The sequence below is a fragment of the Rhinoderma darwinii genome, chromosome 4, assembly GCF_050947455.1.
Source record: "Rhinoderma darwinii isolate aRhiDar2 chromosome 4, aRhiDar2.hap1, whole genome shotgun sequence".
Lineage (NCBI taxonomy): Eukaryota > Metazoa > Chordata > Amphibia > Anura > Rhinodermatidae > Rhinoderma > Rhinoderma darwinii.
This window is the reverse complement of record NC_134690.1, coordinates 382,831,856-382,850,047: the sequence shown is the minus strand read 5'-3', so window position 1 is coordinate 382,850,047 and position 18,192 is coordinate 382,831,856. Positions and strand designations below refer to the sequence as shown.

General features: G+C 43.5%; 1 protein-coding gene across 1 annotated transcript; it reads left to right on the top strand.

The window, feature by feature from the left end:
* The first annotated feature begins 526 nt into the window (after window positions 1–526).
* LOC142761388 (speriolin-like) lies at window positions 527–10,814 on the top strand. Its single transcript, XM_075864578.1, has 6 exons — window positions 527–849; window positions 6,021–6,062; window positions 6,535–6,579; window positions 7,120–7,164; window positions 8,368–8,510; window positions 10,432–10,814. Exons 1-6 carry the CDS (start codon window positions 612–614, stop codon window positions 10,756–10,758), a joined length of 840 nt encoding a protein of 279 aa, XP_075720693.1. The 5' UTR covers window positions 527–611; the 3' UTR covers window positions 10,759–10,814.
* The last annotated feature ends 7,378 nt before the right edge of the window (window positions 10,815–18,192 follow it).

Below are 18,192 nucleotides of genomic sequence, written 5' to 3'. Positions count from 1 at the left end.
CCTCTTTAACTCCTTAACGCAGAATATTGGTACATGATGATTGAGTGACAGATGGTCCTCTGAGTGCGACATTTATGTGGTTAAATAGCCAGTATGGTTATCTCGAATCCCTGCTGTTAGAGATGTGTGTGAGTTGATATACACAACCAACACCCCCTGCGTATAGAGCGGGCTTAGCCTGTGAGCCCACATTATGCTGCCTACTACCAACTGTGACGTACAGTTACGTCTAACATCAGTCAGAGGTTAAGAAAGTCACCCCTGATCTAGACCAGGCTTTGTGTCACCTAATTCCCTTATACCCTTTATATACTAGTCTTTTTCTTTGAGAGGACCACATAAAGAATAATTATATTCTTACATTTCTAAAATTTACTACTGTCAATTTATGCCTGTAATGCCACATCTACAGGAGATGCTGAGAATTCTCATTGGCTGCAGTGAGATGTGAACTCCTAACCAGGTTATTGTGACGCGGTTAATGACATCACAAAGTTTAGAGTTTTTTGTTCATGGATGTTCATTCCAACATAGACACTAACCTGGTTTGCTTTGGTGCAGTAGATGTTTGTACCAGGCAGGTGTGGCCTCAGAACGAAAGCCTCTTAAGGATGTCTTCTGAAGATTCTGGAAACAACACCTTGGATAAAACTCTTGATATTCCAAATACTAGTGATGATATAGATACCTTAACTGCTGAGAGTGCACGTGTAGGGACTGAGAACACTGAACTTCGCAAGTTGATGGGTCTAATGCAGGAGAACGTGAAGCTTCGCAGTAATTTAAGAGACCATGAGAGAAGAGCTCAAAGCCTGCCCCCCCCAGGACAACAATGGACAGACCCAAAGGGTTAGACTGGGTTTATACATTGTAATGTGCTGGGATTTAAATTTCTGGAAGCAATTGGTGTAATCTCTGTAACATATACAGAATAATATATACAGAAATTTGAAACAATATATATATATATATATATATATATATATACACATACTGCATACACACATACACATATATGCTGCATACACACATACACATATATACTGCATACACACATACATATATATACTGCATACACACATACATATATATACTGGATACACACATACATATATATACTGCATACACACATACACTCTTGAAATAGCAACACCAACAAATGATCAAATATTCAAGCACCCAGCTCCAATCTGTGGCGTGTGTGTGTGTGTGTGTGTGTGTGTGTGTGTGTGTGTGTGTGTGTGTGTGTGTGGTGTGGGCATAAAAGCTAGATTGAAAGCAACGTTTTTTGTAGCCATGTGAAACGTCAGAAATCGGATCAAGTGGTGTTATAACTTGTCGCAAACTAAGAGGGACAAAATCCTTAAACTGTGAGACCTTGGTTTATCACTCCAGCAGATCGCTAAGCGCCTACGTGCCTCATCAGCACTGTTTAACGTTGCATGACCCAGAGGTTGGGAAAACCACAACAAATAGGAATGACAGCAAGAGGTGCGCAGAGGCGAACCTCAGCAACGGACGGAGCGTCTGATTGGAAGAATGGTGCGTAGTGATCCATTCTATACTACAAGTGAAGTTGGATGTCACATCCCAAGCCTAGGGCGGCAACCAGTGTTGACACAAACCAACAGAAGGCGTTTGCATGACATTGGGCGCTGATGTCCAGCTACCAGGTGTTAACCATACGCCATTGCTCTCAAAGGCTATCATGGTGCACAGGACAGCAATGGAGGCTGGAATGGAGGTCTATCCTCTTCAGTGATGAGTCCCGCTTTTGTCTCGGATGCAATGATAGTCAGAGTTTGGTTTGGAGACCACGTAGGCAATGGCATGAAGAGGGAACGTCACACCGGTCCTACTCCCAGGATTATGGTGTGGAGTGGCATAATGTACGGTAGCCGGATGCCTCTAGTCTTCATTTCAGGTACACTATCAGCTCGGCCTTACATTGATTTGGTCGTGGAACCAAAGTGTCCCAGAAGCCTTTTTTCAACAGAACAACGCCAGGCCGCATTTTGCTCGTGCTACTGTGAGCAGTCTGCGTGGTCCAAATGTGCTACCATGGCCTGCAGTGTCTCCAGACCTGACTCCCATCAAGCACATCTGGGATGTCATTGGTCGGCAATTGCAAAGGGAGCTGCCAGCAGCCAATCTTGATGATTTGCATGCCCAAGTGCATTCAGTGTGGCATAACATTCCTCAGACAACCATTAATAACCTCATTAATAGCATGCCAAGGTGTGTAAGTGCGTGGATTTCTGTGCGTGGTGCTCATACGCGATACTGAATAAATCAGGATGTTTGGAATATTTTGTTTCCATTTTCTTATCATTTGCATATCATTAACATGTCCATTGATCCTGTGATTTCCACAATTCCAAAACTTCCTTCTTGGTGTTGCAATTTCAATGTTGAGTATGTATGTATGTATGTATGTATGCATGTATATGTATATATATATTATATAGATTTTGTAAGTTTGCCCACTGTCAAAGACATGAACAGTCTAGAATTTTTAGGCTAGGTTAATTTTACCAGTGAGAGACAGATTATATTAAAAAAAAAAAAAAAAGTAAATCACATTGTCAAAATTATATATATTTATTTGCATTGTGCACAGAGAAATAAGTATTTGATCCCTTTGGCAAACAAGACTTAATACTTGGTGGCAAAACCCTTGTTGGCAAGCACAGCAGTCAGACATTTTTTTGTAGTTGATGATGAGGTTTGCACACATGTTAGATGGAATTTTGGCCCACTCCTCTTTGCAGATCATCTGTAAATCATTAAGATTTCGAGGCTGTCGCTTGGCAACTTGGATCTTCAGCTCCCTCCATAAGTTTTCGATGGGATTAAGGTCTGGAGACTGGCTAGGCCACTCCATGACCTTAATGTGCTTCTTTTTGAGCCACTCCTTTGTTGCCTTGGCTGTATGTTTCGGGTCATTGTCGTGCTGGAAGACCCAGCCACGAGCCATTTTTAATGTCCTGGTGGAGGGAAGGAGGTTGTCACTCAGGATTTGACGGTACATGGCTCCATCCATTCTCCCATTGATGCAGTGAAGTAGTCCTGTGCCCTTAGCAGAGAAACACCCCCAAAACATAATGTTTCCACCTCCATGATTGACAGTGGGGACGGTGTTCTTTGGGTCATAGGCAGCATTTCTCTTCCTCCAAACACGGCGAGTTGAGTTAATGCCAAAGAGCTCAATTTTAGTCTCATTTGACCACAGTACCTTCTCCCAATCACTCTCAGAATCATCCAGATGTTCATTTGCAAACTTCAGACGGGCCTGTAAATGTGCCTTCTTGAGCAGGGGGACCTTGCGGGCACTGCGAGATTTTAATCCATTACGGCGTAATGTGTTACCAATGGTTTTCTTGGTGACTGTGGTCCCAGCTGCCTTGAGATCATTAACAAGTCCCCCCCGTGTAGTTTTCGGCTGAGCTCTCACCTTCATCATGATCAAGGATACCCCACGAGGTGAGATTTTTCATGGAGCCCCAGATCGATGTCGATTGACAGTCATTTTGTATGTCTTCCATTTTCTTACTATTGCACCAACAGTTGTCTCCTTCTCACCCAGCGTCTTACTTATGGTTTTGTAGCCCATTCCAGCCTTGTGCAGGTCTATGATCTTGTCCCTGACATCCTTAGAAAGCTCTTTGGTCTTGCCCATGTTGTAGAGGTTAGAGTCAGACTGATCATTGAGTCTGTCGACAGGAGTCTTTTATACAGGTGACCATGTAAGACAGCTGTCTTTAATGCAGGCACCAAGTTGATTTGGAGCGTGTAACTGGTCTGGAGGAGGCTGAACTCTTAATGGTTGGTAGGGGATCAAATACTTATTTCTCTGTGCACAATGCAAATAAATATATATAATTTTGACTATGTGATTTTATATATATATATATATATATATATATATATATATATATATATATATATATATATATATATATTTATATATAAAATCTATCTCTCACTGGTAAAATTAACCCAGCCTAAAAATTCTAAGTTGCATTAATATATAAGGGTGGTCATGTTGGGGAGTGGGGTGTATGTAGGTCTCAACTGAGGACTTACACAATGAGGAGCGCCCTTATTATCATAACTGCAAATCCCTTTAATATTCTACATACATTAGTTAAGAGTGTTTTTAGAATTAGACAACAGGGCTGCTATTTTTCAAAAACAGTGCCTCATCTGTCCACAGGTCGTTAGTGGTATTGAATATCCCAGAAACAACCTATGGACAGGTGTGGCACTGTTTATATAAGAAAGCAGCCATGTTTTTCTAATCCTGGACAGCCCCTTTAATTCTATATGCTGTATAGATTGATAAGCAATCAGTGAATAACACGTGAAGGAATATCCCATCCCGCCAACTAGTGGAGAAACATTTTAGGTGAAATGAATCAGGTTTTAAGGGCAAAGCCACACTTGGCGGAATTGCTCTTGAATTCCGCTGCGGACACTCCGCAGCGTTAATCCGCAGCGGAGCCGTTTCTCCATTGACTTCCACTTCTATTTAGTAGGGTTCGTTTAGACGAGGCTGAAAATTCCGCTGCGGAGCATAGGCTGCGGTTCGGAATTTGGTGTCCGCAGCATGCAATGGATGTTGCGGAGTTGTGGCGGACTGGTTGCGGACTCATGGCGGAATTTCTCCATTGACTTCAATGGAGATTCTAAATTCCGCAATGAAGTCCGCAGCTGTCATGCACATGTTATGTGTGCTGCGGATGCGTCTTGCTTTTTTGACATGACATTTCTTCATTCTGGCTGGACCTATGTATTTCTAGGTCTACAGCCAGACTGAGGAAGTCAATGGGGCTCCCGTAATTACGGGAGCGTTGCTAGGAGACGTCAGTAAATAGTCACTGTCCAGGGTGCTGAAAGAGTTAAGCGATCGGCAGTAACTGTTTCTGCACCCTGGACAGTGACTACCGATCCCAATATACAGCAACCTGTAAAAAAAATAGAAGTTCATACTTACCGAGAACTCCCTGCTTCTGTCTCCAGTCCGGCTTCCCAGGATGACGTTTCAGTCTAAGTGACAGCTGCAGCCAATCACAGGCTGCAGCGGTCACATGGACTGCCGCGTCATCCAGGGAGGTCGGGCTGGATGCCGAAAGAGGGACGCGTCACCAAGACAACGGCCGGTAAGTATGAAATTCATTTACTTTCACTAGGGAAAGTGCTGGCCCTTCTCTCTATCCTGTACTGATAGAGAGAAGGGAAGCACTTTTACCGCAGTCCGCAGCAGCTAGTCCGCATCAATTTACTGCACATTTTGGGCAGATCCGCCGCAGAATCTGCAACGCAGATTCTGTGCGGCATTGATGCGGACAGTTGCGGAGGAAATCCGCCACGTGTGGGCATGCCCTTATTGTGATAAGGATGTAGCCATCTTTATCTTGACTCTGATAACTTGCTGCCACGTGATATCACACAACAAAAGCCATTGAAAAGTCATTGGAAAAGTCAAAATAAAGGATCTAGCCACTGTGTATTTAATGTGTTAATGTCAGGGTAGCTTCCTTCTCCCTGTTGTTTCACACTGAATAACCACCTCTGTAAATTGAAAACTGAGGGCATGCCTGTAGAAAATGTACCACGAGACAATTTGGTATAGATTCTACCTCAGTGAGATAGGAAGTGAACTAACTTTATTTGAACAAAGAACACAAAGAAATCTTCTCTGAGGAAGGTGGGACGTGCTTAAGCCCCATTGGCTCCTCCGCTGTAAGTTCTTCTGTACACTCCTCTTGCATTCCAGGGGCGGTGTCTTCCATAGGCGTGTTTCTCATACATTCTCCATCTTGTTTCATTTACAAATCTTTGTGTAATATACAGATTTTTAGTTTATATAAAGTAATAATGTTTTTGCAAACAATATACATGGTAATGATCCCTGACATTAAAAGTCAACATAAAGACGGCTACATCGGTATAACAGACTACCATATATAATACAAATCTCTTAACCTTATTTTTTTTCTTGCATTTCCATATTCTAGAAATGAAAGAGAAGAAACAGCCAGAAGGATTTCAACATCCATGTAAGTTTTGTTTTCTGCACTTTTTTTCTCCTCTTATATTCCTTAGATCACTCCATATTTAGGATAACGTTTTAGAAAATCGCATCACGCCGCCACCTTTTAGTAAACTTCATTACAATGCCTTTGGGGAGTAATCAAAAATCTATGGAGTCAGAAGTAAGTTTAGGTAGATCTTCGTATCTCAGGGTGTTTGGCAGAAGAATTACTTGAAGCTCCTGGGCACCATCGCAAATCTGTAACAGGCCCCCCCCCCCCATCTACCATTTATAATACTGGTGTATTCTTATGTGGTAGAAGATATTTTGGGCATCCTTAGGCTCCAGGCCATGGGTGTGGTTGCTATCTTTTGTACCTCCTATAGCTACACCCCTGGTTTATGGTAAAAATCATGGGATTTTAGAGTTCATGTTTAGGACTTCCTTATGGATAACATTATGCAAAAGTTCTAAAATGATTTATTTTTGTTTTCTAGACACTGAAGATGAAGCACAAGTGAACAATTCACACCCACATCCAGGTAAGTGGCATTTCCTACAGCTAAATTCTGTATATATTCTGGGCAGCGCGGTGGATCAGTTAGCACTATTGCCTTGCGGCGCTGGGGTCCTGGTTCAAATCCAAGGACAACATCTGCATGGAGTTTGTGTGGGTTTCCGCCTAGTGCTCTGGTTTCCTCCCACACCCCAAAAAATATACCAATAGGGAATTTAGATTGTGAGCCCCAATGAGGACAGTAAGTAAGGACCTCCAGCGCTGCAGAATATGTTGGCACTATATAAGTAATAGAAATATTCTGATATTATCTAAAGTTTAATATAATATTAAATGCTATGGTGGTACTATGGTAAGCTATAGACACATTGATGTACTGATACATTGAGGCAGATCTTGTAACCAGGGGGGCACCATCCATGAGGCCAGGTGAGAACTTTGCCTCAGCTGGCATCATTCCTTGAATGACTTGGGTATTGATGTTTAGAAACAAGTTAGAGATTACCATCTCAAATGCCCAAAAATGATCTAAAGCTTTCATTCTTTTCTTATTTAAAAAATCCAGACATCAAAGACAAAACACAAGAGTTAGACTCATGCCCGTTTGTAGGTGAGTAGTATGAGACTTTTCTTCACCTTTCTAAAAGTTTGGGGGTGGGCTTAGTGGGAGGGGTTGGGCACTCGTGGCCTGATAAATGGGCTATACATTTACTATACATTTGATATGATAGTTTACGCTATGAGCTGGCGTAGATTTCAGTTTGTGGTGCAGGGTCAGCCCAAGACATGCCAAATTTATTAAGACGTGTGCGCATCTCGATAAATTTAGGGCATCTTACGCCAGCGGGCTTCTGATTAATATGAAAACACCAGTCTTAATACATTCCTCCTCCAGTGTACAAGTTGTTTCATTTTTAAACCTTTGCCTTAAAGAGAACCTTTCACCTCCCCATACATGTGCAGCTGAGTTCAGCATGTAATGGGGAGGGCTGCACAAACCCTGGGGCGCTTTACATTTTCCCTCCTTTATTTAGATATCGGTACGGTTATATTTGGCGCCCGATATTTAAATAACCCCCTGAACAGTCAGCGGGGCGTGTACTGTCAAGGGGGCGTGTTACTATGGCGGTGGCACTGTCCAATCAGATATGGACAGTGTTACAGCAAGAGCGAGGAGAGAGTGTGCATGTGCGCACGCGCACGCGCGCGCGCACAATCACACACACACACACACACACACACACGCTCTTGCTCTCAAGATTAGTCTTCTGCCGAACTGGCAAGGGGGCGTGTCACTGCTACGGACAGTGTAAGAGCTGTGGAGAGGAGATCAGTCTTGTATTGTCTGCCGAACTGGTTCTTACACTGTCCGTAGCAGTGACACGCCCCCTTGCCAGTTCGGCAGACAAAGTACAAGACTGATCTCTCACAAGAGCATGCGCGCTCTCCTCTCCACAGCTCTTACACTGTCCTTAGCAGTGACACGCCCCCTTGCCAGTTCGGATGAAAAGACTGCAATCGCACACTCTCTCTCCTCGCTCTTGCTGTAACACTGTCCATATCTGATTGGACAGTGCCACCGCCATAGTAACACGCCCCCTTGCCAGTACACGCCCCATTGACTGTTCAGGGGGTAATTTAAATATCGGGCGCCAAATATAACGGCACCAATATCTAAATAACGGAGGGAGGTAGAAAAAAAAAAGTAAAGTGCCCCAGGGTTTGTGCAGCCCTCCCCATTACATGCTGCACTCAGCTGCACATGTATGGGGAGGTGAAAGGTTCTCTTTAATTTACTATTGGACTTTTGCAGATCCCGTAAAAGTTCAGCAGTGTCAGCGCATTGCTGGGGAGATTGCGTTTCAGCTGGACCGCAGGATTTTGTGCAACGTCTTCCTGAAGCAAAAACGACTTTATGGATACAGAGTGGCGAATATAGAAGAGAAGATTTTACAGGTTACAAACTATCACTGTTTGAAACTAGACCACATGTTTTATAATAGTGCAGGAAATAGAGGAGGTGGTCACTGTGTCAACCTACCAGTACCAACAAATCCACTCAGCCCCCATATTCTAATATAATATGACTTCCTCCAGTGTAATATACATCCAATCCCAATCTCATGTTGCATTACTTATACTGTATGCTTGTACAATAGATACTAGTATGTCATGGTTAATGGTAACCGCATGTCCACTGACTGGCAAAGCCGACTGTAATTTAAAGCATTTGTCCACATTCGAGAACCATTTTACAGTTCACTTATAGACAAAAGGTTATAACACATTACATTATTTCGCTGTATTGATTCAGAGTTGCAGTCTGTATTATAGTTCAGAGCTGTATTCACCATTCTACAGCTGAAATCCTCCAATATTTCTTGCTTGATCAGTTTCTGTACAGAACTTGCTCTGGCGATTTGCATTTTGTGAAGTGTCGTCTTTACACCAGCCATAAAAGAAAAATAACTGTCCCCCTGCATTATAGCTGCTCAACTTAGAATCTATTCACACTGCTTGCAGCGTATGTCCGAGTTATACGTCAGAACTTTTTCCCGACGTATAACACTGTATAGGAATCCCAAGGGCATCCATTGGCTCCTATACTTGAAAAACAAAACTGTATACAGCACGACATACTTTTTTGCAGGATGCCTCTTTATGGAATAGCGCAGCAGGCTGCACTATTCCATACAGTTGAAAGAAAGGTATACGGACGTATACCAGCCGAACGGAGGTTAAAAGGTCACTCTTTTGGCTTTTATAAGGGGGAATGGGGGCCTATGCATACATTTGACTTATGCGCCGGGAGCTTTCCCGATGCATATGCTAAGCGCAAACTACAAGTGTGAATTCAGGCTTAGCGGTTAGGGGTGTGTCTGATGACAACCGGTGTCACCGATTGGCAACCGGAAGAATTATGAATACAGCTCTGGACTTAGAGCTGTAGCTAGGCTTTCCTTCATCCAAGGCAAAGATTCAGCGTTGCTCCCCCTTTCTCCCACTTAAACGCACACCCAGAACTTAACTAAATTTGTCCTTCCTCTCCCATAAAATAGAATACTAATAGTACAGCTATATCAGACACCACAAAACTTTTAAACCAGTCCCAAAAATTAATTTATACCCCAGACATTACTTTAGACACAATACTCCAAAATGCATTAACCTCAGACCCACTAAATTAATTTCAGACCACAGACCAAATCCCCTAAATATATTCAGACCCGTACATTAGTATCATACCACTGACCATACCCCTATATGAATATCAGAGCCCAAATGCCCTAACTCAATTCAAATAATCTTTTAAATAGTGGTCAAATGTGGAGAAACCCTTTAAAATACGAGCGTTTGAACCCTCCCTTCTGACTCCAGCTCATTCAGTGAAGCTAGGAGAGTTTTGTGTGAAAAGGAGGGTTTCTAACTCAACGGTCCAAAAGTTTGAGACATTGCGGTTTCTTTTTCTTTGTAACCAGCATTGCATTTGTTGTACATTAAAGGGGTTGCCCCGACACAGACAACCGCTGTTTTTTCCAGGAAAATCAGCAGCCGTCAGAGAGGAAATGTAGTATTACATGGCGTTATCCAGATGAATGACCGTCCACGTAATACTTGGACAGCGCAGGATCTGGTGGTGGTTAGCGGCTCTCCTCCGCCTCATAGTGAGGGTGTCCCAATCAGGGTATCCCCCCTTTAAAAGGGAATATGAACAAGGGTCATCATAATGAGAGAACACCTTGACATAGATACAGCTGAGATACACCTTGATGTAGGATAAGCGGCTTCAAATCTACCGTTTACCACTGTGCTATTATATAATCTAGAAAATCATGTATGTAATATCATCTATTTAAGGAATATTCCATGATTACAGGTGACCACGTGTCCAGCGACTGGCAAAATAGCTGACAATTTAAGATCCGAGCTGAACCTGCGCTACCATCACACAATGGATCAGTTGAAGAAGCTGGGATATGACCCCACTGTGCACCCCTACTTTACAGAATACCTAGTCAACAACTACGGGATAAAGGAGAGAACCGATGGAGCTGAAGTGCCTTCCTCCTTTAATGACCCACAATTTCTGGGCAAGATGATAATGGAGAATATGGCAAGTGATAACGTGAAAGAAATCCTGGTCATCCTCAACTGTCTGGCAAACCTTGCCAAAGAGGATGGAAAGGCTCTGTTCATCTGGTAACGGGGGGAATTTATTCATAAGTATTCCCCAAACTTGCAACAATGGAAAATAACATACGTGTTTTGTGTGCCAGGATTTACTTCGTATTAACAGAACAGTAAAACTGCCTGATTATACAGCGAGGCAACGCTTTCTCCCACATCACTGTATAGGTAGGGAAATCCAGCAGCCAGGAGTGTGGCGGTGCTTAATGAAATGTCCTGTGGTAACTAAAGTTTTTATTTTTCAAAAATAGCGCCGGTCTTGTCGATGGGTTGTATCTGGTATTGCAGCTCAGCTCCATTCACTTGGAAGGGGATGAGCTGCAAGGCCTTACATAGCCCATGGACAGGAATGGCTCAGTTTCTAGAGGGAGAAGCAGACCCTTTAAAGGAGTTGTAAATGTTTAGAGAAACACGGCTGCTTTCTGACAGAAACAGCGCCACATCTGTCCATAGGTTGTGTCCAGTATTGCAGCTCAGCTCCATTGGAGTGAATGGTACTGAGCTGCAATATGACACTACCCATGGACAGGGGTGGTGCTGTTTTTGGAGGAATGTGGCTGTGTTTTTCTCCGCACAACCCATTTAACCTCTTCTCGACATCTGCTGTATGGGTATGTGCACACACACTAATTACGTCCGTAATTGACGGACGTATTTCGGCCGCAAGTAGTGGACCGAACACAGTGCAGGGAGCCGGGCTCCTAGCATCATACTTATGTACGATGCTAGGAGTCCCTGCCTCTCCGTGGAACTACTGTCCCGTACTGAAAACATGATTACACTACGGGACAGTTGTCCTGCAGAGAGGCAGGGACTCCTAGCATCGTATATAACTATGATGGCAGGAGCACGGCTCCCTGCACTGTGTTCGGTCCGGGACTTGCGGCCGAAATACGTCCGTCAATTACGGACGTAATTAGTGTGTGTGCACATACCCTATATGTACGGTGGAAGTCAGGAGGGAAAGTATGGAGCAGTCTCAGGGGCTGGTGGTCATATGCAGTGCTTGTGATTCAAATGCCTTGGATTGGGGGCTTGTAAGGGTGGGGGTGCCTCCATTTGGAGCCTATAAAGTGGCATGTATTCTTGGTTTATATTAAAAAAAAAAAAAAAAACAAGTCCTCACACAGCTCAAATCGACAGAAAAAAACCCAAAAGTTATGGCTCTCAGAATATGGCAACACGAAACAATTTTTTTTTAAAACAATTAGATTTTTTCTTGTAAAAGTAGTAAAACTATTAATAAATTTGGCTATGCTGTATTCTTGACCCGCAAAATAAATTTAACTTGTCGTTGGTGAACGGCGTAAAAACAAAACCCAAAAGGCAATGGAGGAGCAGTTTTTTTTCCCATTCCACCCCACAATTAATTTTTTCCAGTTTCCTAGTACATTATATGGTACAATAAATGGTGTCGGGAAAAACGACAACTTGTCCCGCATATGGCTGTATTGACTATATTGAAGTTATGGCTTTTGGAAGGTAAGAAAAAACGACAATGATAAACAAAAAAATGACTGCGGCGGGAAGGGGTTAAAATTGCCCTCTTGCCACGATGTAAAGCAATAAATAATATTTAGCCATTTCTTATATTTGGGGAGCAGAATTTGCAGTAAGAAAAAAAACAAAGAATGATTTAAAGGGGCACAGTGACGATGTCTCATGATAATTGTACACAGGGGCATAGCTAGAGCGGGTGCACAGGAAGCAGTCACACCTGGGCCCTGGTGCCATATTGGTTGTCACCCAGCTGTCCCAGGAAAAAAATAAAAAAGACAACTCAAGAACTTCTTTATTTTAGGGAATGTTCTCTTTAATTGACCTTGATTTTGACTGCACATTGTAATAAGGGTTAATTGTGACCACTCCTAGAGGTATATGCTATACATCGCATGACCAGTGCTAGGACCTTAGCACAGCCTGCCTACATTTACTTTTCTTTAGCAGATCAGCTGCTGGAACCGGTTAGAAGAATCTCTTTACGGTTTGTGATCTTGCATCTCTACCTCAACAGCTGCCCAGATTCCTGCTGACACAGACGCTACATATTCTGGACGCATCACCCAGGACTGGAGCAATTCTACAACTATGCAAGTGACCAAAAGAATTACCGTGCTGGTGGCTTGAGAAGTGACTGGTGTGGGCGCTGTGGGAGCGGAGCTGTGCTGATGCCTCCTTTATGCCTCACAAGCTCCAGCTTAAATCCACATTTAACTGCGATTACTAGTGATGGTTACTTCCCATTGGTTTAAAATCAGTGCTGCATGAATGCCGCGTGACGCGATTACAGGTGAAATCTAAACACAATGCTAGATCAGCAGCCTCCGCAACGCTGTAAGGGTCATCAGAAGCCAAGAACGCCTATACATTACCATTATCCCCCCTTTTTTACCATGGTAAAAATAACAGAATTATAGCTATTATCCCGGCAGTGTTCTTACAGGGGTAAGCCGGAGAGATAAAATGGATGGCCTAACCTCAGAATATGCCATCAATATCTGATCGGTGGGGGTCCCGGTACCCCCTGCTGATCAGCTGCGTCGCTCGTGCCAGCACCGCTTCCCCTTCATCGCGTATAATGCTCCATACTGTAAAGCGCCGATACACTTGTAGTGGTGGTCGACACAATTACAGTCTCCTCCCAAGAAAAACTGTAGTACTGTGAACCCCACGCTACAAGTGTGTTGGCGTTTTTCAGTATGGAGCCATGAAAGGCCATCACTTTTATCTCTCCGGACACCCCCGGTAACTGTTGACGTGCCATCTTCCAATTGCATAAACATGGCTCCATGACTTAGATTTTTGATATGTGAGACAAACGTTTTTGTCCTAGATTGGGACATTCTACATAAACATATAATCTACGTGAAAAGTTAAGAAACTTTGTAAATACATTGGGGGAGATTTACTGAGCGAAATGCAGCAGAGTTCGGGCTCAATTTGTTAAAAAAAAACAAAAAAAACTGGCGTTCATGCCTTACACCAGATTTATTATGTGTTGTAGACACTTTGTGCCTCACTACACAGTTTTCAAATGTCTAGAAAAGGCCGTGGCTTAAAGTGAACCAAGAAGTGTGGTAACGAAGAGATGTATCTAAAATGTTTAGCAAGATGCACCAAATTTATCATACAGAATACACCACTGCAATAAATTTGACACATCTTCTGCCTACCTGGTCTAGTTTTAAGCTGTTTAACCCCTTAAGGGTGCAGCCTAGTTTTGGCCTTAAACAGACTCTGTCACCACATTATAAGTGCCCTATCTCCAAATAAGGAGATCAGCGCTATAATGTAGGTGACAACATTGATTTTTATTTAGAAAAACAATCTATTTTTACGACTTTATGAGCGATTTTAGCTTTATGCTAATTACTTTCTTAATGCCCAACTGGGCGTGTTTTTACTTTAGACCAAGTGGGCGTTGTACAGAGGAGTGTATGACGATGACCAATCAGTGATCAATCAGCGTCATGGACTTCTCCCCATTCATTTACTCAGCGCATAGTGACACTGCGTTATTCACTATGTGTTGTCTTATACGGACACATTAACGTTACTGAAGTGTTTAGACAATGAATAGACATTCCTTCCAGCCAGGACGGGATGTCTATTCACAATCCCGGCACTTCGTTAACGTTTCTGTGGTAACCTGTCATTTACAGCGTGATCTCGCGAGATTACGCTTGCTCTGCTGTAAGTACCATAGAAACATTACCGAAGTACCGAAGTTTCTATTCCTTGAAAGAATAAGGGACCCTGGGAGAGAAGATTCTTCTTGACTGGGAGCATGATAGGGTCTTCCAATGCTAGGTACTTTAGGATTGGGAAGCAGCTTCTTTTTGGCCAATAGGGAAGAATGATGATAAGTTTTGTCAAATCTTCTTGGATTTTTCTGAATACCACTGGTATTAGAGGAAACGGAGGAAAGGCATAGGCCAGATCCATGTCAGAGGGTTGGGATAATGCATCTACCCCAAACGTGTTGTCTTTCCTCGTAGCAAATAGGTCTATTTGGGGATAACCCCACCTCAGGGTTAAGGACACAAAAATTTCCCTCTTCAGTGACCATTCTCTGGGAGTCTATTTTTTCCCGACTTAGGAAGTCTGCTGATAGACTGCGGAGACCGATAGGACATTTTCTTCTGCCCAACTGAAAATGTGTGCAGAGAGGGCTTGAAGATGTGTGTCTTGTTCCCCCCTGATGGCGAAGAAAGGACACAGTCATTATGTTGTCTGATAAGACTCTTACGTGCGTCCCTTTTAAGATGGGCGAAGCTTTTATGAATGTCTCCCATACAGCTTTTAGTTCTCTGAAGTTTTAGGACATGTACTTCATCTGAACAGGCCATATGCCTTGAAAACGCCTGTCTTGGATCACCGACCCCAGCCCTGTTTGCTGGCATCTGTGGTAAAACAATGTAAGGAGAAGTTCTCCAGTGGACCCCCTTGCTTATGTTGTTTGGGCAGAGCCACCAGTGGAGAGAAGACTTCACTGTTTTGGAAATCTGAATTCTTGAATTTATTTTTTTTTAAATATCCTTTTTATTGTCAGTTTTCACATTTTCTTACAAACATTTCACGTAAGAGTTACATCATGAGTGCGCAGCACTCAACTGTCATGGGATTAACTTTTAAATTAAATTCAACATAACATATAAACACACCAACATAGAAACATGGCATAATTGTCGATCTTCGGATGGACCAAACAAACATGACTCCCCCAACTCCAACACCACCTAGATCATCAATGAGTTTCCACTCATCCTTTCTCCCCCAGCTGGCTCACAGTTGCATCCTCCCTAAAACGCCTGCCAAGAGCTGCGTGCAGTACCACTTTGTGTACTGGAAAGGCCTAACAATTTCCGCTATTTCGGCTGTTGTACATTGCGTTTCTATAAATACTTGCCACTTATCAAATAGCTTCTTGGTTCCCGTTTCCTTCCGCCTTTCCACCTCCACCCTCTCAAGAACCAATAACTGTTTCAGCCGTGACACAATCAATTCTAACCCCGGCATGTCTGCCTCTAACCAGTGACTCAGGAGGCATCTCAAAGCTACCAGTAGAATCGTGTGCACCAACACGGGAGGTGATCTTACTCCTCGAGCACCCTCTTCCTCTGGCGGCCGCGCTTGATGGAATAGTAGCGCTTGAGGCGTCATTGGGAGATTCGTTTTCCAATGGTCCTTAATATATTTCTGTACCATCCCCCAAAATCGTTTCGTATGTACACACCCCCACACTCCATGCCACAAATTCATCAGTGGTGTATTGCACTTGGGACAACTTGTAATGCGATCAGGGAAAGATTGTGAGGGCAAGATATTAAAGCCATATATAGCTGCATGCATCAACTTGAAATAGGTTTCCCTCCAGCTCTCATTTATCACACTCTTCCGTACCGTCTCCCAACCTCCCAGTATGGTCTCTCCTATATCTGGATCCTGAGTCCACCGTTCCCAGCTTTTAAAACTAATCCTTAATTGCGGACGAACAAAACCCTCTCTCAATGCTCTATACATTCCTGAAATGGTCGCCCGCCCAGTTGTTGGACCTATGACCTCATCCAGAGTGTGCGTAGTAGCTTCCTTACTCAAATCCCTGAGCCTGGAGGTACAAAATGTTCGTACCTGAAGTACTTGCAAAAAATTGACTCTATCTACTATGGGTCTGAGTTTAGCGGTGATTTCCTCCCCAGTTAACCACCTCTTTTCCTCTGTATGCATAAGATCCCCTGCGCTACCAATGCCCCATGAGGCAATTCCGTCCCCCTTGTCCATTCCCGGTAAAAACTCCGGATGACCGCTCAACGGCATATACTTCGATAACAGGTGGGGTAACCCAAACTGCTTACGTACCACTTTCCAAGCTAGAACTGTATCTCTCAATACAATGGAGGTTTTGAGACGGCACGGAAGAGAAGCGATTCTACAATGTAACAAAGCTTTCAGGTTCCAAGGTGAAGCATACTCCCCTTCCAGATCTAAATTGGAATAATTACTTGTTTCATGAAGCCAATCTACTACATGACGCAAAAGACAGACCACGTTATAACCCCTGACATTCGGAACGTTCACACCCCCTTCTTGTTTACCCATCATGAACTTGGTGAGTGCTATGCGCGGCCTTTTTCCTGCCCATATAAATTTAGTGAATGAAGCCGTCAATTTCGAGACATCCACATGCTTCAATAAGAGAGGTAGCGTTTGAAAGGGGTATAGCAATCTAGGAAAACTAACCATCTTGATCAGATGACATCTTCCCAAGAGGGACAACGGCAATTGGCCCCATCTAGTGAGTTCCGCTTGTATTTTTTTAATTAACGGGGGATAATTTAAGCCATACAGAGTGTCTGGTACCCTCCCTATTTTGATACCCAGATAGGTAATGCAGTGTTCCACCGGTGATATCCCGCAACCCAAGGATTGCCAAAAGGTCTTTGGCAATGGCCTGCCCAACTCCAGCAGTTCGCTCTTAGCTATATTGACTTTGTATCCCGAGCATTCCCCAAATTCCTGCAAAAATTGAAAAACCTTCCCTAAATGCTCCTGAGGGTTTGACATAAAAAGTATGACATCATCAGCGAACAGGGCTAATTTCACTGCACAAGATCCCACTTGAATTCCTCTGAACATATCCGATTCCTCCAAGAATCTGGCCATAGGTTCCAGTGCTAGATTGAATAGCAGGGGCGACAAGGGGCAACCCTGTCGTGTTCCTTTATGTAATTGGAAGGGATCTGATAGGAACCCCGAGGAATGAACGCGTGCTTGCGGGCTAGTGTAGACTCCCTTCAGGAAGACCCGGAAATCTCCCTGAATGTTCATTTTGTCTAGCACCATCCCCAGCCATTCCCATTGTATGTTATCAAAGGCTTTCTCTGCGTCTAGCGCTAAAAGTGCCGGCCTGGTACCTGGCTGGGGATCGTGCCTAACTGTTTCTAGCACCGTCAATACCTTGCGTAAATTTGTCACTGCAGCCCTGCCCTTTACAAAGCCTACCTGAGATTTTCCCACCAGTATGGGTAGATACATAGCCAGTCGATTGGCCAAAATTTTTGTGAGCAATTTCTGATCTTGATCTATCAGCGAGATGGGGCGGTACGACCCCGGGTCAAGAGGATTCTTCCCCTTCTTGGGTAACACCTTTATATGCGCTACCTTGGCCTCTGCTGGTAAAGCTCCCGTTCCTAGTAAAGTATTATAATATGCCACCAAGGTAGGGCTGATTTCTTCTCTCAGAGATTTGAAAAACTCCCCTGTGAATCCATCCGGACCCGGGGCCTTTCCGTTAGATAATGTTTTAATGGCGCTCCAAACTTCCTCTAGTGTAATCTCCGCGCTCAAATGGCCATTCTGCTCCTGGGTAAGCCCTGGCAACTTCACCTTCTCCAAAAATTCCCTCCCTTTTTGGAGATCTATGGGTGTTTCTGAGTAAAGGGCTTGGTAA

Bases quoted from the DNA above. Each gene is read 5' to 3' on its own strand.
- LOC142761388 (XM_075864578.1), top strand. From the start codon at position 612: ATGTCTTCTGAAGATTCTGGAAACAACACCTTGGATAAAACTCTTGAT. The intron at 6,063-6,534 runs GTAAGTTTTGTT...TTTGTTTTCTAG, and splicing joins AGAAGGATTTCAACATCCAT to ACACTGAAGATGAAGCACAA. The intron at 6,580-7,119 runs GTAAGTGGCATT...TAAAAAATCCAG, and splicing joins CAATTCACACCCACATCCAG to ACATCAAAGACAAAACACAA.